General features: G+C 29.8%; 1 protein-coding gene across 1 annotated transcript; it reads right to left on the reverse strand.

The window, feature by feature from the left end:
* Positions 1 to 7,259, reverse strand: LOC107440374 (uncharacterized). Its single transcript, XM_071186103.1, has 4 exons — positions 7,159 to 7,259; positions 5,140 to 5,279; positions 1,904 to 2,066; positions 1 to 325 (listed from the first exon to the last, which is right to left on the reverse strand). The coding sequence occupies exons 1-4, from the start codon at positions 7,257 to 7,259 to the stop codon at positions 109 to 111; spliced, it is 621 nt and encodes a 206-aa protein (XP_071042204.1). The 3' UTR covers positions 1 to 108.
* Between the last annotated feature and the right edge of the window lie 16,445 nt (positions 7,260 to 23,704).

The following is a 23,704-nucleotide window of genomic DNA, read 5'->3' on the forward strand; positions in this document are numbered from 1 at the left end:
TACAGATTTATAGATTTATTCTCCAATTGATGAAGAAATGCTTATTTGCTAGAGCGATAGGATTTACTATATTAGTGCTAATATTAGTGATCAGAATTAAGTTTTTTTCTAAAAATCAAAAAATGTTCGTAAATGGTCTTCATCTTCTTCATCAATGAACAGAAAGTCTATAAAATCGGTACGTAGTTCAACAATGTTGGCTTGTGTGCATACCCTTCTTAGAGCTTTAGACTTTACAATCAGTTCATCAAATGTATTTTGGGCAGCTTCATCACAAACCTCAAATATATTTTGAGAAATGCAGGCCATCTTGTATGCTTCCTCACTGAAACAGATTATTTAGATTAAGTAATTGGTATTTGAAAAACAAGACTCTTTGTGCAAATTTTTAGATTCATTACCAACAAGAAAGCCGTACAACTGTTACAGATTTAAAATTGTAAAAACAATTGTAAGATGTTTTTTTCCCTAATTGTAAAGTATTTGTAAGATCTTTGTGAGAAAAGAAATTGGGTGACTTTTACCACATGGAGTAAATGAAGATTGATTTAATTCTCAACTTAACGTTCTTTCGACAATGGACGTTTAGAACAATTCAGTTCTTAGTTTCTACATGATGTAATAATCTATCTATAAAAATAATCCATTTATAAAAAATATCTACAAAATAATCTATAAAAAAAAGGTTGCATAGAAAAATAAATATCTAAGGTAAAATATTTGTGAGCACCTGTGTATTTTTTTTAACTTAGATTTAATAAAAAAAAATTCCTTTTAAATATAATTTTGTTTCGTTTAGAATTAGTTTCGTTTAGTTAAAAAATAATAGGAATACTATCTGTTTTTTAAAAATCATAATACGAAATCAGCTTTCAATTACTATCTCAAATCAATTATTATTAGAAATGTTCTAAAAAAATCTTAAATCTTGTTCTTTTCTGTATTTCGTAAAAATTTTTAGTAATTATTAGTAAAAGAAAAAAAAAATCGACCCTTTGTTTTCTTTAACGCCAATACTGGCCACTTTCTCTCCTTTTTTGCTACCTTATGCCTCCAACTAACTATCGGTCTATCTGCCTTTCTGCTCAAGGCCAACTTGAGATGAAACGGAGTATAACACTATCATTTATCACTAATAGAAAGAGTTTTGTTTAATTAAATAGGGTATAACTTACATACAATATCTATGATGATTTCGATCAGAATTATTTAATTTTCTCTCTTCTAACAGATATTTATTTAAATAGGATATTACGTACGAACACTATGAAGATTTAGATCAGAATCTTCTAGCTCTATCATTCATCAATAATATAAAATTCTTTTTTTTTAAAATTTGAATAGGATATTACTTACATATAATGTCTATGACGATTTCGATTGGAATCTTCTAACACTATTGACTAATAGAAAGATATTTACTTAAAATTGTTTTATTACTTACATACACTATGGAGATTTCGATAAAAATCTTCTAACGTTATCATTTACTACTAACATAAAGTTTTTTTTATGTAAATAGAATATTACTTACACACAATATCTATGATGATTTCGATCAGAATTATCTAACTCTCTTTCTTCTAACACATATTTATTTAAATAGGATATTACGTACGTACATCTATCTATGACGATTTTGATCAGAATCTTCTAGACCTATCATCCATCACTGATATAAAGGTTTTCTTTTTAAAATTTAAATAGGGCGTTACTTGCATACAATGTCTATGACGATTTCGATTGGAATCTTCTAACACTATTTGACTAATAGAAAGATGTTCACTTACATAAGGTATTACTTACGTATACTATGACGATTTCGATAAAAAAATCTTCTAACGCTATCATTTATTACTAATATAAAGGTTTTTACATTTTATTTAAATAGGGTATTACTTACATACAATATCTATGCCGATTTCGATCAGAATCTTCTAACACATCGTAATCCTCATTGGCATCTTGTAAGTAACCATTGTATACAGTTTCCGCCTTTTGACCGCATTGGGAGGGTATTCCGAGCTTTTGTATGCTCTTGTAACAAGGAACACTTTTAATATATCCTTTATGAAATTGAATAATGAATTTATAATTTATTCACAATAAAATGTAAAGTATACAATGTAAATTTTTCATACGCACGTGCAAAATTTTTATAACAAAATTAAATTTTATAAAGGAAATTAAAACAAAATTTTGGAAATATTAAAGAAAAAGTCTTTAATTTAATGTAAGACGTACTTTAAATCAGAGACTAGAACATAACAATTGTAATAATGACAATTTTATTTTATTTTATAACCGTCGTTGAACAGCCGACCCAATTTAGGGCTTACGACTACTAATGTTCAACTCCGTATCCTTGTCATTTTGAACCCAATCCAGAAGACAAGGAATCTCATGGATCATGTATAGTCAGAAAATTGCTTTCGTGGAGGACTTTTTTGATGGAACTAACCCGCATTTGCGTTACATGGAGAGGAAAACCACGAAAACCTTCCACGGTTGACCTGACAGCAAGGGGTTCTAACTCATTATCCATCTACCGCTGAGGATATTTTACATCAGCACGGTGGTCGGTGCAAGCCGTATGCGGAATTCGTATCGACCAGCTATCGCTGGGATTTGAACCCGGTTCACCTCATTGGAAGACGAACGCTCTATCCCTTGAGCCATCACCGCTCCATGATGACAATTATAATGATGTTAATTGTCATTACATCTAATGTGACCGGTATAAATCACTAGAGGTCGGTCAAATTTTTAAGACTCAGAAGCACAACAGTGTTATCTGGAAATTGAATAAATAAAATTAAAAAAAAAATGAAATTTAAATAAAAATTGAAACAATCTAAAAAAGAGTCCTGGTTTGGAACAGTACTATAACATATTAAATAACTTAGTACCATAATATATTAAATGTTAAGAATCTTGGATCGTGGTTATTCATAGACCAATTTATTACAAAAAAAAGAGTGCATAAAACATAAAGTATTCTCTCGATTTATATTGAAAATTAGATAAATGGCGATCTTAAGAACTCAACAAATGAGATTTTTTTCGAACACCATCCATAATCATACTAAAATCTTCTGTTTTTCACCTTTACATGTGTTTTAGGTGGTATAGGTTGAGTCGAACATCGGCTACAATAACGATGTTACTTTTTGAAGAAACTATTGTATTGCATTATTGCCTAGTCATTTCCCCCCGAGAAAACACTTTTTCTTGTACACTTCATAATGGCCGCACATTTTTTGTATTCTTTATCAAATTAAATTTAAAGAATGGAAGAAAAATATTTCACTTTTTGTATCAGTTTCAGTATTTTGGTTGACGTAAATTAAAGAACTTATTTCAAATAGTTTTTCTACTTCAATTTTTAAAAAAACACTGTTTTTTTTTAATTATTGGAGCAAATGGACCACTCTGAATAACTTTTGATCTAATGATGAGGTTTGATTTGAGGGAGTGACATAAAATATGCTACTTAATTAGTGCAGACGATATTTTAAGTTGCGAAATCAGACACAAAAACGTACATTTTCTAAATAAACGTGTCTTTTTTTCGACGTATTCGAATTTTTGACCCCCAAAACATAGGAGCTAGCCACAATCTGGGAAATAGGGTCTGTATAGTTTGTTTGGTCAGGAGAGGGGAGCAAAATTTTGACCCCTTAATGCTAATTTATCTTTTTGCGTATTTCGTCCTATCTCGAGAACTTCTTAAGAGAATTGAAAATTCTTTGAGCGCAGTTATTAATTCGTTTATCCAAAGATAAATTCACGAGTTTTAGTAAATATTTACTGTTTTTCATTATATTATATAGCAATAGTCGAAAAAAAATTTTGAATTGTAAGGTATACAATTGCTTACATAACTTTAAAGTATCTCCTTTTACATGGCAAAATACAAAAATTTAAGAGAAATCGGCTGGATAGTTCCTGAGAAATTAAATTTAAAAAAAAGTAAAATATTCAACATTTGATTTCTCAGGAACTAATCAACCGATTTCGCTGAAGTTTGTATTCTGCCATGTAAAATTAGATACTTGAAAATTCTGTCAAAATTTACATACTTCATAATTCAAAAGTTTTACGACTCTTATTAAATAAAATAATAAAAAATGGTAAACACTTACTAAATTTTTTTTGCATGGAATTATCTTTGCAAAAATGAATTTTATAACTATGCACAAGGATTTTTCAATTCGCTATAGAAGTTTTCGAGGTATGGCGAAATAAGCAAAAAATAAAATTAAGATTAGAGGGTTCAAACTTTGAATCGCTCTCCTGACCAAACTATGAGGACCATATTTCCCAGATTGCTGCTACCCTACCCTGTATTCTGGGGTTCAAAAATCTGAATCCGTTGAAAAAAGAGGTATGCTTATTCAGAGAAAGTACGTTTTGTGTGTGATTTCATGACTTAAAATATCATCTGCACTAATTAATTTGCATATTTGAGATCACCCCTTCAAGCCATTAAGATGGAGTCACTAGAATGTGAAGATGTGATCAAAAAAGTTATTCAGGGTGGTCTTCTTTTTATTTTTAGCACTGTACATTTTCACTTTTAAAAAACATCAAAAATATTGAACTCATTTTAATTTAACATGCATCTTTACACCTACCTTCACTGGAGAAACCTTTTAAAGGAAATCCCCTTTTCAATTGAAGTAGTCTGGAGATCAGAATCCGATTATTCTATGTGAGTATGTATCAGTGCTCTTTTTTTTAATTGCTCATTATTAGTAATAATATATAACGCCCAAAATACGACGCTCACAATAGCGTGGACGACAAGTGAATAATAAAATTTTAAATTACTTAGTTAAGCTGCGGTGGCAATAGGAGGCAAATCAAAACAAGATAAATTTCCATGCGCAATGCCGAAGCTGGGTAGAATTGAGATCATTTTCCAGATAATCGGCATCAATAAGAACTTAGAGTCAGAAGTGGAGAGAAGATGTTTTTTTATTTTATTTTTAAGCCTAACTTCTTAAGAAATTATTGTATTGCTAAAATGTTATAGTCAATACGCTTTCAAATATCTAAAAAAAATTAAACGTAAGTAAATAATGTCATTAAATGAATGCTTAAATATTTTTAAAGCAAGAATTGCGATATATTTACCTTTATGCAACCTTGATTGAACTGAGCAAAGTTCTCTTGCTACAGCGTGTGTTGAAAATGTTGACTCTATTATGCCAGAATCATTCGGACAGTAAATTACTATGAAGCTCTTTAAACAATCAAAGTAAAGCAAGACTTTCCTGTCAATAGAATAACGTATTGTTAGAAAGTTTAGAAGCAAACATGTCTAAATTAAGCGATTGAAATATAGCTACAACAAACTATAACAAACTTAACCACAGAAATGCAGTTAAATTTTCTGTTCTCAGGAGATTTATGGAAATAAGTTCGATCTTGAAACCGTATATGCTTGACCGCTATTGTATTTGACGTAGTAATTAAAATTTGAAACCGGGTTTTACAGTCAAAATAAAGTTAGCCCCCGTGATGGATCAAAGCATGGAGAACTTTTCTCTCCATATACGACCCAGGTTCGAATCTTAGCAATGGACGGTCAATTAGTATACTGCTCCTCCCTTACACCGGTCGGTCAAGCAGTGGGAGTTCAAATCATTCCTTTCTCTCAGTTGCGAAAATGTTTTCCATCTATAAAAGCCTTCACGTAGGAAAATTTACCCCAATGCTTGATATAGGAGTTCTCCTGTTTCCTGAGTAGAATTCGAAGTTAACATTAGCAGTTTACTAAGTTAAACATTAATGCAGCCATAAATTCAATATGTGTCAACGCTGGTTATAAAACAAAACAAAATTAATCAAGACGTGAATTGAAAATTTTATGTACTTAAAGACTGCGAGTTTTTTTTCTCGATATTATTAATTTTGAAATAATATACAAAAAACAATTCTGCCGTTTACTTCTTTTATTCGTTTTTAAGTAAAGTTTGCAAAAATGGTTTTTAAAATTATTTTCTTGAAAATAAATGTAAAACAATACTGCAGTAAACTAATTTTATGTAAATTTAGGCAAAGTTTGCGAATATATGCTTTTTTATGTTATTATGTATGAAACAGTATAAAAAAGCTTCAGCTTAAAGCTTCTAAAAATATTGAGCTAACAGAGGAAAAAAAATAGTGAATTGCCTTAAGACTGAGTAAAACTTATTTTCGATATTTACATTGGGAATTAAATTTTGAATGATTATTTTTTGAAACGTGTATGAAAACAAAATAAATGGAGTTTCGATCAACAAAATGTTGATATCTGCTATTTTTTAAGCATTTATTTATTTATTTTATAAGCATTGGTTTCTCGAAAGCAATTGTATTATTGTTTAGATGATCGAATGAAAATTACTGGTTTTTTAGAGTTAACCGTTTTCAAATGTTTCTTTAAAGAGCATTTTGGAACACATGGAATAATATAAAAGTCATTTTAGAAACTACAAAGATTTTTTGTCATCGTTTTGCATAAAACATTTATGTTCTTTATTTTAATATAATTTTTTTAGTTTTTCGTTATTTTATAAATTATAATTTTTGTCATTTGTTACCGTTATTACTTTTTACTTAAACTACGATTTTTTATTATATATTGTCTACGTACACACGGGGACAAACCTTCTCACTTGCCGGTGATTTGTCCTACTATGACATAAGTTTGACCAATGAAAAGTAAAAGAACAATTAAAAATTTACAGCAATAACTAAATGTATAAAGGAACGTTACAAACAAAAATTGAATCTAAGAAAACATAAGATATTTCTTTACTGTTGGAAAAAACAAACAAATCTAATCTAAAAGTTTCTTCAAACATGAAAAATTGTCAAATGAAAAATTTTTTAGCGCATAATAAGCTAATTTTTAAACAGCTGTAAATTTGTGCAACAGTTATTCATGAATAATCAACAAGCAACCTGTATATTGATTCTAAAAATGGCGCAAAATGTCAATATGAAGAAAAGTCACTATTTTGAGGAAATAAAAAGCATTTGCGACTTAATTTTTTCATCTTTGAAACATAATTGGTTTTGATAGTTTTTATATTCGAGTTAAAATACACTCATGTTTATGAAAACTTCAACACTAAGAAGGAGTTATGCGAATTGAATCCAATTTACATGAAATATAAAGTGAGGTAAGAGAGGCAAGTGATTAGAATTACAAAGCGATTGCGCATGTGCGGAGCGAGATCTGACTTCTTATCAGTCGCTTGCTCCATTTATACATAAAAAAGCTTTAAAAATAAAAGCTGTAAAGATTTTCGTATCGGGAATTGCAGCCAACACGCTGTGTAATGCCTCAACAGCAGTGCCTGTTTGGAAAAAAGGGAACACAGGAAACACAAACAGGGTGAGAACCTGGCAGTGGAGAACGCAATAGTTCTGTGAGAGGAAAGGTTACCGACTATGCCAACCTTCATCTATCTAACGGTACCCAAATATAGAATCGAGTTAATGTGTCTTATACACTAGTGAAGTGATGTTTAATAATTGTAATGGTATTTGATGGCCTCAATACTGCTATACTAGAATTTTATCTGGGATCGAATTCGATGATCGGATATCACTAGTTGATACAATGTAATTTTGGGGAAAGGTGTATTAAGATCACCGGATTTTAAGTGTTTGTGGTGAGAGCTGTATTAAGTTTTTGGTTGTGTTTGTAGTCACTCCTGTGTTGCTAGTAGCAGTCTAGTGTGTGTAGGATCCCGCTGTGTGTCACAGAGACTGAGTTGTAACAGCGTGATTAGGATGATAACTCAGTCACAAATAGCAAGTCAACTGTTCAGTGTGGACCATTAATCGAATTTGGGGTTACTTTCGATGTAGGCGAGTTCATATCACGGGGTATTATGTAGGGGGAGCGGTTACCGAGTATGCCAACCTCCATCCATCTAAAGGTACTCCAAGATGGAATCGAGTTAACATATATTATATGTATGTGAATTAATGTTTAATAATTGTAGTAGTACTTACGCCACTGTACAATAGTTTGGGATGATAAACACCTCATCCGCATCGCTATGACGGACCGTATAGAGTCTTTTCGTAGATTAGCAAAACGCTGGAGAATAGCTACAGGTGTTTTGTTTTCAAGTTTGACTGCTCGTAGCTATCTGCTGCAGCATCAACTGCGTGAAAAGATTTCTCTTCCCAGTATTCCTCTGTTTTTCAATCACCGGCTCCTCCGACTTCAATGGGGTCAGCAACACAGTCCATAGTGTGCTCAAGGGCATCAAATTGTTTTCTCCGACGAATCTCGCTGCATTCTAGAGTGCAATGATGTAAGTGTACGCGTCATACGCTACAGAGGGAAACGTCAGCCCCCACAGTGTATTGTGCAACCGCATATCGCACAAACGCCAGCATTATGGTCTGAGAAGTTATTGGGTATAATTGTCGATCCCATTGAGTGGCAAATTGCGGGCAACCTGAACAATGATCATGACATAAGGGAAATTGTGAATCCAAAGGTCTTTCCAATTATTCGATGCATTCCAGGAACCGCTGTATTTCAGCAGGATTATGACCATGCAAGTGTTTCTAAGACTGCACTAGCCTTCTTTACTGAACAGTTGGTATCGCTTCTTCCATGGCCCGCATATCCCCTAGATATATCATCCGTTGAACATGTCTTCGATTTCAACGGTCGGCTTCTTGCTCGTACAGCTGATAAGTCATGTACAGTAAATCACACAGTAAGACTGAACTTTGGCGTCAGTTCAAAACCACATGGAATGCAATTACCAAAAATTATATTCAGAACCTGCTTGATTCAATGTCACGACGAACGCAGGCCCTCGTTGACCAGCGTGGTTTACACATAAAATACTGATTTCCGCCGTTCTTTTTTTTGTCATGTGAATTTGATCGTTTATTTGCACCACTATCAATAGCATGATGACTAAATTTTATAAATTTCTGTCGATTTCTTCATAGTGTTGCATTTTTCTTAAACATTGGCGTGTATATTGCGATTTTCTAAAAGGCTTAATATGTTTTATACGCTAAAAATAAAATTACGCTAAATATATATACGTATTATATATACGCTAAAAATAAAATTCACAATAGTGATCCTAATCTTAGACAGCTCTTCAAACCAAACTATTAGGGCCATATTTTCCATATTTCCTTTGTTTTGAGGGTGCGAAATACAAATACGTCGAAAAAAAAGACATCAAGTGATTTTCGGTGATTTTGTGACTCAAAATGGATCTGCATTTATTAATTGGCATATTTCAGGTAACTCCTTTAAAACATTAAGACTGAGTTCTGGTACCTGCATATCCAATCATTTGATTAAAATTTACTCAGGTTGTTTCATGTTTATTTTCGTACTGTACATTAACCTAAGCACTCATAGTATATCACTTGTGATTTTTACTAACTTTTTTAATCTAATAAACAGAAAAAAATGGGCTTTAATTTGGTGCTGAGCATAATTTTTTGAAATACAAAAATATTTTAATTCGTGCATTTTTAAAGTACAAAAAATTAGTGTTGGTAAAACTTTTCATGTCTCCCCTTATGTTGTCATTTATTCCTTCTTAATGGGATACTTGCAAGTGACGTAGTGTGGGTATCTCGATCCTGATTGGTGGTTGAAATTTGGCGTTTGTTAACGTTAGCAACAGTACTTTCCATTCTATTTCGAGTAAGCCAAGCCCGTCAAGTATCGATTCTTTTAAGTAACGCATTCTAAATTCTTTCACAAAGATTCTTTCTCAAAAATTTCAATTCTTTCACTAAATATAGCCATGTGAAACAAACAAACTTATGCATCGAAGCTGCCAGGTACACAAAACAAAAATATATCACGGTTACAATAAAATACATAAACAAATAATAAATCTAAGTTAAATAAAAGATGTAGACGAGAAAGAATTATATTTCAATGAATTCGATGTGCGATACGGTTCTGTATTTAATTAACTTATCATTGATTAACATTCTAACTTGTGTAGAGAAACTTAGCTCAACTTTAATACATCATATTGCTGATAAAGATTAGTTGACGTCAGAGGTCACATGTGTGGGTATGGGAGCTCTTCTTCTTGAAGTGCGAGTGCCTAATTAAGATTAATTTTTCACAACAATGAATGGCCAAATGATGCAACTTACGGACATAATTGAGAGAGTTCTTCTTCATTAGGTACAAACCCATATTCTTTGATATTAGAAGTTGGGAAAAGCTTATGACAAAACCTTCCATGCGCGTTATGCTCACATATACTAGCTTCCACAAGTGACACTGAAATATAAGAAGGAAATCTTAGTGTCTGGAGTAACGCCACCATTAGCTCATTAGTGTAGGTTTAGCGTGACGTAAACAATAAACAAAACTAATTTCTTGAAAGGAAAAACGTTTAACATTTTATATAAAATGCGATAAAAAATTTAAATTGCAATATTACAAATTTATATATTTTAAGCTTATTAACATGTTTTACTTATTTGTTTGGTTAGGACGTTATACTAATTCACGTATTCATAGCAAATTTTTACGCGATTTATCTGCGGTTTCACTTTGCAAAAAAGCGTCTTTATTTTAAATTTTATATTTCTAAGACTAAATAAAATTGTGTAATCTTTTAAATTGTAGATTAATTTTTTGAGAAATTTGAAATATTCTACTATGAATTCCAAATTTCTGTTGTTATAGCAATATTATTTTTAAACAGTTCGAATTTTGCAAAATTTTAAAATATATAGATCGAAATAATTTACGGGTCATAAAATTTCTAAAATTTAAAATAATCAATTAAATTTATTCTTATTTAGATATCTGTTCACGTAAACTGCTGTTTTATATTTAAATTCTAAATATTTCAGCCATCGGTAACAAAATGGACCGGCACTAGACCAAGTATTCATTAATTTTTGTTGAATAAGTTTTATGGGGTCATTCTATTTTGCAAATATCAGTTCTATATAAAATCGTTCAATTCAATCAATATTTTAAAGCCAATATTTAGAAAATGTAAGCCCTATATAGAATTGTCCTATTCAGCTAATATTTTGATCCCACTATTCACAAACAATTTTGAGCCACTATTCACAAACAACTTCCACTATACCAACATAATGCACAACGTTGTAAACTTGACTAGAACACTAGCGCGCTCAACCCTCTAGGAGGTGTTCCAGGTTCGAATCCCAACGATAGCTGATGAATGCCGAATTCCAAACCCGACTCGCACCGACTTTATAGGTCGAAAAATATCCTCAGTTTTAGCCGGATCATGAGTTAAAATCCCTTTTCCGCCGGGCTAACCGAGGGAGGTTGTTGCATATTTACCTCTGAACGTAACGCAAATACGGGTAAGCTCCTTCAAAAATTCCGCCACGAAGGCGAATTTCTCTCAATGCGTGATCCAGGAGTTCCATTGTCTTCTGGATTGGGCTCAAAATTACAAGGCATTAAACGTGATTGTCGTAAATTTAAAATTGGATTGGCTATTCACAGAGGGTTATAAAATAAAATAAAATTTCGTTAACTTGTATTAATTCAATGTCGTAACGAAGTTTCTATTGTAATTTTGTCATTCACGTTCTCCGAAAACAACACGCGTAGCTGTTGTTGCGGGTTTAAGATACGTTTTAAATAGTTTACTTCTGCTACACTGACAGACACAAAACGAATTTTAAGCTAAATCAATTATAATAACCTGTTTTTACTTGTTGATCAAACTGCGTGAATGGACAACACTCAAAGTTTATGGCTTAAAGCGATATTTTGCGTCACTGGGGCAGTGTAAACAAGTAGCAAAAGAGAAAACGGTATTGTTAAGAGATGTTCTGTTTCAGTTAAATGTAGGACAAACAAATAAATGGATATTAAAAAATATGTTTTCTACTTTAATTCATTTGTAAATTATATTCTTTTAATAAACTTGGTGAAACCTCTGCTTTAAAGAGTAGATTATTATAAAGACTGCTAAATTAATTTTTTTATTTCAGATTAAAAATATTGTTTGTTAAGACATATTCTAATAAATTACATTTAGCTAATTAGAAAATAAATAACGTCCATTCATATTTCTGCCATTAGAAATTGAATAGGGTCAGAGCGGACATGTCCACACTAAGCCCACCACGATGTGTCTACATTAGTATGGTTATGCAGCTACACTTAAATATGTACAATGCGCTAAAAAAATGAACCACCCTAAGTAACTTTTGATCTAAGGATCAGATCTTCACGTTCTAGGACTCAATCTTAATGGTTCGAGAGGTTGACTTCAAATATGCTGATTATTTAGTGCTGACGATATTTTAAGTTAACGAAATCAGACACAAAAACGTACTTTCTCTGAATGAACACACCATTTTATGACGGATTCAAATCTCGGATTCCCGAAATATAAGGGTAGTTTCAATCTGTGAAATAGGATCTTAATAGTTTGCTCAGGAGAGAGGTCCAAAGTTTTGACATCTTAATGTTAAGCTTACTTTTTGCGCATTTCGATATATCTTGATATTTTTTTAAATGATGTAAAAAATTGTACACTTTACAAATCAAAATATATTTGACCAATATTAAATTAAGAAATGAAAAATATCACACATTTAATAAAAGCTATTTTTTTCAGGGAATTATACTTGGATAAATGATTTTTATAATTGTGTGAAAAATGTGTTTTAAATCGGTTAAAAAATTCTTCAGATATGACGAAATATACAAAAGCAAAATTAACATTAAGGGGTCAACATTTTGAACCGCCCTCCTGACCAAACTATTAGGACACTATTTCTCATATTGCGACTATATTTTAGAACTCAGCCCCCTCAAACCTCCTATATTTTAGAAGTCAACCATTTTAATCCATCATAAAAAGGTATGTTCAGAGATAAATACGTTTTTGTGTCTGATTTCGTGATTTAAAATATCGTCTGCGTTAATTACTTAGCATGTTTGAGATCATCCCCTCGAACCATTACAATTGCGTCCTAAAACATGATGATCTGATCATTACATCAAAAGTTATTCAGGTTGATCAGTTTTTTTTTGACACATGGTATATCATTAGTGTTTTCAATCTACAGTATCTCACAGAGGAAATTTTGAAATAAATAGTTATTTAAGATGTCGACTCTAGCCCCATGTCCACACTCTAGCCCCCCCCCCTGTCCTAGGTCCTTCCGTCTCTTAACGGATTTGTATCGCTCTCAAGCCTATTGCTATTCCTATTCCTATCTTACTAAGCCTATTGCCTATTGCTATTCCTATCTTACTAAATGCATAACTCTCTTTTTGTGTGTCGTTTCGGTACATTTGATATTTGTTATTAAGATTTCATTTTTAATCAATAATTTATTCACCTTCGTTAGCAACATCCTTGCAATGCCAGATCGAAGATAAATCGAAATGGATCGAGACAAAAAAGAATTGTTTTTTAAGACTAATGAATAATTAATTCGCCGATATGGCATTACTTTCCGGTTCACCTAATATATATATACATATTACTTTTTACAAACTTATTTACAATGTCAGTTTCCACACCTTTTCGTTCAAAAGCAAATATTTGTTCAGTTAAGTAAATATTTGTTCAACAAAACATTTACATTTTTCGTATATTTTTTGAGATATGCAATTGGTGTTTTTCAAGGAAACATTTACCTTTTAGAACAGGAAGCTCAATCAATTGCAAAAGTCAATGCTCTATTAAATACAAGTGCAAAAAAAGATACGTCTATAAAACAACAGATTTTTCCTTACCTGTAATCCAAGTAAACACGGCAACGTAACAAATGGAAAACGTAAACATAATCGAACGATAATTTGAGAAATGGTAACATAAGTTCTTCGAAAGGGGAGTTTTCAGTCACAAGTTTGATTTAGCACAGGAAATAATTCTTCCTTTCATTAAAAAGAGGAACTTGGGTCGAATGTTTTAATAAGGTATGTGTTCGAAACGAGATAAAAATGCTTCGTTTTGCCTACGCTAAATGACCGGAGCTCTTTTTTATTTTATTTCTTCTTAATGATTTGTTAAAGTGAGGCATAAAATAGACGAAGCGAGATAATCTAAAACGAGAATAAGATTTCAACTACCGCTGTACTTTTAAAGGTTGTTGTAATACAGTGTCTTAAAATGCTATTTTTTAAAAATAAAACAAAACAGTTAGATATTGAACAACTGGTATTTTGTTTAAAAAAGATTGGGTAAAATAGTTTAATTTAAGAAAATAAGAAAAGTAAAATAGTTCAATGCGATTTATTTTATTAGAAATGAAACAGTCATTTTCAAATTAGCATGCTATTGAACACAGTAAAAAACTCTGGATCAAATTACAGTAAAAAGTTCTGACACTTATGGTATCGTTACTTTTTACCCCATAATTCCTAACATGTTACCGAACAAAAAATCTGATAAACTGTCATTTTTATAGAAAATAATGACCGTAAAATCCTTGAACTGCTCTAATTAAATAAATATTGTTGCAAAAATTACGGTTTATTATTTTATGGTAAAAAGGGATTTTACGGATGATGCACCCAAAGTAGACACTGTGAATTCCACTTTATTTTATTAAAAATTAAATAGTAATTTTGAAATTAAGAGGCTATTGAATACCGTGAAAAATTTTCGAATCAAGTAACGGTAAAAAGTACTCAGTGTATCGGAATTCCATTCTTACCGAAATAATTTACGGAGCAAAAAAATCTGATATACCGTAATTTGTATAGAAAATAATTACAGTAAAATCACTGAATTACTCTAATTATATAAATATTACTACAAGAATTATGGAATGACTCTAAAAATGGATTTTTCGCTAAAATGGAATTTACGGATGATGCACTCAAAGTCTCAGTACTTTATACTTTATTTTGATCCGGAATTTCTTACATTGTGTTATTGTTGCGTTCTTAATTGGTTCAAAAATTAAGGGATAATATTTTACGGTAAAAATGGATCTTGTGGATGATGCATACTTTATACCGTAATTTGATTCGAAATATTTTACAGAGTATTGAAAAAAAATCAGAAATTGTACAAACGTTACTATTTTGTTTAAAAAACATTAGAAAAAGCTTTGATTAAAAATGTGCAAAGAAAAGTAGATCAATCCGCTTTATTTTGTTAAAAATTAAAAACTAATATTTAAACTTACCAACTATTGCATGTTAATGCAAGGGAAGAGGAAAACTCTGCATTCGTACTTTATGTAAGATTGTGGTAAAAGGAATTCAATTTTAGGTTTAATTCAACATAATTCCAAAAAAAATGCTTCTCAAGCTTAGCATACATTTTAATATCTAGGACAACAGCATTTTAACGGAATATTTAAGCTGTGTAACGAAAATCTTGTAGAGAGTTTTCTGAAATTTAAATTTAGAATTCAGAAAATTAAGATAAAATAAAAAGTATTTTCTTGAAATGCGTGACAATAGAAATATTAGAACAAGCAGTTGATGTGCTAAGCATGAAACAAAGCTTTTTATGTTCTTAGAAAAATAAAGTGAAATAAGTTTGACTGAAAAATTCAATTCTTAGTATTATACGTGAGAATGATATTTATTGCTAGAAAACATGAGATTAAATTATTGATGATACTATTGCGCATTTGCGTCAAGATCATAACTCAATTTTTTTGTTACTTCTGAAAGAATGTTGTGCAATTGTGGAAGAAAAAGGATGAAACATATTTGTATGGAAGGCTAGGCAGTCTTACCCCCTGCTCGCTTCACTTAACAACTCCGCGATTGCATTGACTTTACTTTTTTTTTTTTTGCATTGGTAGCTCTCAAAATATGCTGATATATCTTCTTTTTGGACATTTAACAGATTGTGACATCAAAGTTAGAAATTTTCTTCAATTCAAAATTACACAAACAACGATATGATTCCACACACTTACAAATTTTGAATTTTGTTTTTTTGAAAGTTTACTAATTTCGTCGTGCTCCACTTCTAAATCAATTGTTGTCTACAAATTAATTTGAGAATTGAAATTAACTTGCATCGGAGTATTGTGCATTTGTGTAGTATTCAAAGTAAATCTGAGTGAAAGCTAAAATGTTCATTGTTGGATTGGTGAGAATTATATGTTACGTTTAAGGCAATTCTTCTTACTTATTTCTGAATGCATGAACATTTTTATAATTACTGAAATATGTAAAGTTACTATGACATAGAAATATTGTGTGTCATGACATACAATATTTCTTCATTTTTGCTTCGCTCACCGTACTACAATTAATTTTTTGTAATGTAATCATTTTTTGATTTCAATCATTACATTATTACTACAATCATTTTTTCTTGTTTCTTGAGAGTAAATAGTTTGTTACAACTAAATTAAAAAACATTTAATTGAAAAAATTTGATTACTGTAGAATTATTCGTATAATTTTATTTTTGAAGAATTTGATTATTGTATTAACAAAGATTTGGTTACACAGATTTAGTTTTCCATTCTATTGGATAAAATTTAAACTTTATTAATTTGTTCAATTACCATGGCAACATTATCTCATGTTTCTTTTAAATAATTTTATTTTTAAGTACTATAAAAGCTGTTTAAATGTTTTTCACCAAAGAAAGTGTTTAAAAACTGTGCAAAAAGAGAAATTTCTATGTTATAAAAGTTTGCATTCATTATTTTAATGACTTGCGTACTTTAACTGCACACAGTGTTACGAACTTTCAAGAAAAGCAAAAATAATTGACTTATTATTTAAATTTTGTAAAATTGCAAATAAGTTTATGTATCAATTTCTATAAATATACAATGATATGCAATATATATTTACAATATCATACAATGTTGTACAATAAGGTAATATAACACTATGAATGAAGCTCAGAAGGTATGCTATATTTACGCTGTTTTGTTTAACTTATACGTAGCTCAAAATATACCCCATCCTGATTTGATCTTAAGATTACCTAATAATAAAAATGTTTTAATTTTAAGTCTTTAATTTAAAATCATAATCAAAATTAAAAATGTAATATGAGAGAATGTTGCATAAATATTTCACTTAAATACCTTTTAATTAGGATTAAAGAAACAAATAACTTATAAACAATACTTTTTTCTTATCTTTCATTAATTTTATGCTGATGACAACCGAAGAAATGGATCATACCAGAGGATTCGTCTGCCTAATGAGAAAATTTAACTTCCTTCATGCTGACCTAGGGTGAATTATATGACCGGAATTTTCATTTTTATTCAGTTAACTCATTAAAATTTTTGAATAATTTTTGTCTCATTTTTTTACTGTACCGTGTTCTATTTATCTTAATTATCAAATTTCAAGAACGTGAGAAATTTTAAAATTTGAATTTAGAAAAACTTGTTAAAATGTTAAAAAATACTGGAAAATACTGAAAGCGAAATTAATGACTTAATAAACAAAGATTTCCCGGACATATTCTCTGATGGTTAATATAGAATGAAATAAAATCTCATTTTTCTGTTGGGAACCTTATTTGCTGTTAATAAAAATAAAATATTTCAGCTGGAATTCTAAAGCTTTTTCTGTTAAATATATTTAAAATCTGAAATAACTATACTCCCAAAAAACTAATAATTGTGTTAAAAGTTTTTAAACATATCTACAGAATAGCAAAATAAAATTCATGTGCAAGAATGAGTAGTACTTAAACTTTAAGGCTTTCATTGTTTCCATTAAAAGCGTCCAGACGAATAGTATATTTTAACTTTAGCATTTCTCTGGATAAATTTTCTTTGGACTAATTTATAACATGGATCCTATTTTTTTCTTCTTTTTTTTTGAATGACCTGAATCAGCAGCATTAAAAGAAACACGCAGTATTACATTACATCAAATACATTCATAGTAAATTTATATCTTAGAGTTATTACCGAATAACTTTTCAAAGTTTTGAGGGACAGAGTAACACTTTTTGATATAATAATCGAATTATCATAAATGACATTTTTATTTTGGATGTAACTAAAATCACATATTTAAAAAAAATAAAACGTGTGTTTTCAAAAACGGATGCATTTCGAAATGCGCTTGAAAAAGGAATCAAATGCTGTAGCCATTTTATTTAAACGCGCTTCTTGAGCAATATACATTTTTTTTAAAAAAAAATATGTATTTCAATAATTGTCTATTTTTTGTATAAATAATAAATGGTATAATTTGAAATGCTCATTTTGAACAGATGTATATGCCGTAAGAAGTGCGCTTAAGAAAATTTATATTTATAGACGTAGTTGAGCAGCCGACCCAATTTTGGGTTTACGATTACTGATGTTAAACTCCGTAGCCTTGTCATTTTGAACCCAATCCAAAAGACAAGGGAACTTCTGGATCAAGCATTGGTAGAAATTTGCCTTCGTGGTGGATTTTTTTGATGAAACTAACCCGTATTTGCGTTACATGGAGAGTAAAACAGCGGAAACTTCTCATGGTTAGCCTGATCACAGAGGACTCTAACCCATGATCTGTCTACCAATGAGGATATTTTACGTCAGCTCTGTGGTCGGTGTAAGTCGGATACGGAATTCGTATCGACCAGTCCTTGCTGGGATTTGAACCCGGTTCACCTCATTGGAAACAAGCGCTCTATCCCCTGAGCCAGTAAGAAAATAATGTATCTATATATATCTATATATATATTTAAGGTCACTTTTAAGTATATTTTATTTTAAAAGTAGACAAAAAATTGTTAATACGAGGCGTTTCTTATAAATTTTGATTAGGGCATAATAGTTATCATGATGTATAAGCGAAAAGCCTATTTTATCATCTCGGATCGTATTTTTAGGACGTTTCGAATAACTTCAGACGATATTGTGTTGCATATAACATTTAATCAGTTTACAATACAAAGCACACAAAAAACAATTATGGTTTTATGAAACAGTAACTTATACTTGCCTGTATGAGTTAAAATCTTAGTATTTATTGGTAAAAACTCTACTTACGCTGCATAGGGAATTTCCCCAATGTGAAAGGGGAATCCACGAATCTCGTATCCAGTACCAATCCGAGTTTGAGTCAGTTGGTTTCAGATGCTCTGTATTTTAATATTTAATGTAAAGTTGAATGGTGTTAATCCTTAAGAACTTTTGAAATTTGAAGAACTTAAGAAGACTGTTTTGTTTCCTCAAAAGATAAAACTACTAACACCATGCTGTAAATAACGGTTATAGCCCCTCAAATGTTAGCGATATATAAGCAAATGACAGTTATAGCCATTCAATTTATAACGATATATAAGCAAATGATGGCTATAGTTAAGCATTTTTCGGCAATATATAAGCAAATGACGACTATAGCCATCCTACATTTTCTACTAATAAAAAAAAAGAAACATCATTAACGAAATTAGCACAAAATGAACAAATGCATTGATTTGTTGATTAGTCAGTAATACATTAAAAAGATATAATATTCCAGATAATGTATTGACTATTTTTTTGCTTGTTTGTTTGGGAAGATAAAATAAATGTAGTGATGAGCAAATAACGGTTTCAGCTGTCGAGAGTTTTCACTAAAAAAGTGTAACAAAATGAGATAATTTCCACTTCCAAACACGCGAATGGCACTCAGTTTCATACGCAGACATGAATAACTGGAACTGCAACAATTGGAAAAAATACGATTGTCAAATTAATATCGCACGGCAAATTGTTATAACAAATCTGTCAAATCTAGAATAGGTGTCTTCATGTGTAGTAGTTCCAAAAAAGAGTTGAGTACTTCTGCTCTTTTTATAATTAAATTGTTAAATAGTTCTACTCTTATTAATCATGGGACATGTTTATTTATGATCTATTTTGTGATAAAAAGAATACATAAAGTAGTAGCCTAGCATTTTGTTGATTTTCTCATCTTCTTCGCCTACAATAGACAAGTCGTTATTAGGGATTTATCACTTATTGGGTACCTTTTCTTCAATTAAAGAAAGTGAATTTTTAAATTGCCTTGACACACGCCTTTTTTAAGATAATTGAAGGTGCTAAAAATTTGGATATGTTGTTTTGCGCGGAAATTCTGGTAAAATTACCCTACTGTTCAGTAATATAATTAAGGTACTAAAAACTAAAATATATGGTACTTAAAGCATTTAATTTAGTAATTTTTCCGTTCATAAGGAAACAGTTTACCGGAAATTTTGGCTTCGCAAAACCAAAGTACTTATTACCACGCATTTAGTAAGAAATGAGTCTGCATCCGACTCTCACCAATCACAGTGCTGACGTGAAATATCCTCAGTATGCGGATCATGGGTTAGAGTCCCCTTGCAGTCAGGCTAACTGTGAGAGGTTCTCGTGATCTTCTTCTCCATGTAACGCAAATGCAGGCTAGTTCCCGCAGAAGGTCTTCCACGAAGGTGAATTTCTCCCAATATATGATCCAGGAATTCCCTTGTCTTCTGAATTGGGTTCAAAATTTCAAGGACAACATCAGAAGTCGCGAACCAAAAATAGTGTCTGCTGTTCAACGACGGTTATAAAATATGAAATTAAAAAAAAAAGAGCTATTTTAATTGTTTAAGTATATGTTTAAAACTATATCCAATTTCTAAACTTGCTTTCCAAGTCAAGTTCTTTTCTTTATAATGTCTAAACTGAAAATTTCGCTGACTATGCATCTTATTCTCGTCTATGCAAAATAATTAAAATCTTTAAAGTTGCTTTCAATAAATTTAAGGGTGTTTTTGTTTTAAAAAAACATTCGTAATTGTACATTTATTTTAAGAAGATATTAATCATTCTTTGCGAAATCGAAAAAGTATTTAAACTAAGTACATTTTTTTGATCACACTAGAAATTGGCGACTTCAGACAGAATGGAATGTTTTTATTGCTTTCGTTTTGCGATGAACTAGATTTTGACAATGAATAAGTTTAATGCTTCACTTTGAATTCGAAATTGAACGAGATTGAACGAAACTGAATAGCAAGTGACACTTCAATTTATACTTCAATTTTTCAATGAAGAATAATGAAAGAATTATTGATAACCAATGTCAAAACGCCTATAAAAAATTTTATATCTTCTAATTTTAAATTTACATTTTAAAAATAAATATATTCAACTTGTAATTTGTTTTTAACATTTTGTAACATAAATATTCTAAAGGGGATAGAAAAAGTTATTTCAAGTTATAACGAAATGCTAGTACGAAATCAAGCTACTTTTTAAATAACGCTTAATGTGCTAAAAATTGCACGCTTTTCTTTCTAAAAAAATGCCTTGAATTTTTATTTTAGTCTTGTTTACAAATCCTAATATTTTTTTTAATCGAAATTACTTTTCTTGCATATTTTATGGGTACTTTTATTCTTTTCTGTTTCTTTACAAGGAAAAAAAGTTATTAAAAATAATATTAAAGCGATTTTTTGCGGAAGCAATTCCAGAGAATAAGCTTAATTGGTTAAAAATAATAATATATTATAAATCTTTTAAGTATTACTAATTTGCATAGAAAAAATTTCTGTTCATATAATTAAAATCAGAACGAGAAAAGAAAAAAAATATGCACTTCATAAGAAATATTTATTAACTTGAAAGCAAAAAACACGCTTTCAGAAGAAAATTAGATAGTTAATTACTATGTTAAGTAACATTCAAAAATTGTCTAAAAAAATCGCAATATTGCATATTTTAAGTAAAACATTTAAGTCAGTATGCATTTATTTCTTGAATTCTCTGCTGATTTCTTTGCTGATTGGTTTCTTTTCTTTTTTTAAAAAAAAGTATTCCTTAAAATGAGGTTAAAAAAAGTTTCGAAAAAATTATAACTTAATACTAAATTTAATGATTTATTTATTTATAATGTTTCATTAAATTTTTTATATGAAAATGAGCCGATATTTTTTTAATATTATCACGATGTTTATATGTGAGTGAATTTTTTTGGAGCAAATTAATTGTAATTTGTGTCTTATGTAAATATCCATGCATTTGTAAATTTTTTTACATATTTACAAGCATTTTTATGTTGCAAATACATAGATAAAAAACTTCAAAGATATAGAATTTTTTAAATGCTTTTGTTTGTTGCCCATGTGCGTGTACACAAATGCACAGTAAATTAAAACGTTTAAAAAATTTATGTGGCTATAAAATAAAATAAGCCAGTTCTAGAATCAATAAAGAAAAGTTCGAAAAGGGAAATAATGAGGTGAAAATATTGTTTAAAAAATATTGTTTAGCATGGATTTCTGTAATTTGCACAATTCCCTCCTCCAGGAAAATTTTACCAATCAAAATAAATAAATAGAGAAAGGAGTCAAAAGAGGAAATCTATAAAAATTTCATTGTAGACAAATAATACATTGTTACATAAGTCTTTTTACGTCGAACTAAAACAAGTAGATAAAACTAATAGTGTTGGATCCCCACTGGTTTTATTTGTAAAAAAGTACGATTTTTTGCCTAACATTTTTTCACGCGTCCGAAGTTGCTATCTGAGAAAGTTAGATATGATTCGCCTCGTGTTTTACTGTGCCAAATCGAAAGGAGATAAAAGCTGACTATCATGACTAATAGTTTAAAAACCATACTGTTTTAGTATACAAAATGTATAAAAAAAGATCTATTTCTGACTAATTCTTTAACACGCGTTCACCATTCCTATCTGGACAAGAGATGCTATGTTTTTTTTTTTTTACACAGTATCATAAAATCAAATATAAGTCGTATTTTAACAGTAAGTATATGTGGTTTTTAGTATAACACTGCCTATTTTGACAAGACTAGTAGTACTAATTGCCAAAAAATTGATTAAGTACCATTGTTGTCAATAACAGTTTGGCGAATTTTTAAGGTTTTGTGAAACGAATACTTTTTCTACATCAATATTGTTTTTTATAACGCAACTAGTTTTTGTTTCAATCACCGTTGATCACAAATTATTTAATTTTATAGAAATGCTTTTCAAAAGTGTAGCTCTAAGCAAACCAAACAAGTGATTTCAGTAAATTCTTATTCGAAGATATTGCATGCCATCCATGTTTTTCTTTGATCACATCTAAAAAAAAACGAATAAGAATAATTAAATTACTTTTATGAAATACAATTCTAATAATTAATTTTATTAAAAAGAGTTTTAGTAATTAGTTTTATTAAATAGAGTATTAACAATTAATTTTATAAGATAGTCTTAGTAATTTATTTTATAAAGAAGTCTTAGTAATTTATCTTATAAAATAGTTTTAATAATTCCTTTTTTTAAATAGATTTTATAAAAATTAATTATTAAATTGTGTTTTAATAATAAATTTTATTAAATTAAGTTCTAACAATAAATGTTATTAAATAGCGTTTTAAGAATAATTTTTTTAAATTTTAATAATTAATTTAATTAAAGAGATTTTTAATAATCTTTAAATATCTTTGATAAGTTTTTGTATTAATAGAGCCTTAATAATTAATTATGTTATTAGTGTTTCAATAATTAATTGTATTAGTACAGTTTTAATAATTACTTTTATTAATTAAAGTTTTAATAATTATTTTTTAAAGTTTTAGCATAAAATTTTATTAAATAGAGTTTTAATAATTAATTTTAGTAAACAGAGTCCTAAGCAACACAAACATCACTGGTATTATCTATTAAATATATGAGGAAGAAAAAATCTATTTGACTGCAGTTTAAATTATAATAATGGCTGATAGTAAACCATTGAGAAAATTCTATTTTTCAAATGTCTCT

Source organism: Parasteatoda tepidariorum, chromosome 1 (genome assembly GCF_043381705.1).
Source record: "Parasteatoda tepidariorum isolate YZ-2023 chromosome 1, CAS_Ptep_4.0, whole genome shotgun sequence".
Lineage (NCBI taxonomy): Eukaryota > Metazoa > Arthropoda > Arachnida > Araneae > Theridiidae > Parasteatoda > Parasteatoda tepidariorum.

What these genes read in the sequence shown, in the direction of transcription:
- LOC107440374 (XM_071186103.1), bottom strand. Translation starts at nt 7,259, where the DNA reads ATGGAGCAAGCGACTGATAAGAAGTCAGATCTCGCTCCGCACATGCGC. An exon ending in TACCTCACTTTATATTTCAT is followed by an intron (nt 5,280 to 7,158) that starts GTAAATTGGATT and finishes TTCTATTGACAG; the next exon opens with GAAAGTCTTGCTTTACTTTG. An exon ending in AATCGGCATAGATATTGTAT is followed by an intron (nt 326 to 1,903) that starts GTAAGTAATACC and finishes AATCTGTTTCAG; the next exon opens with TGAGGAAGCATACAAGATGG.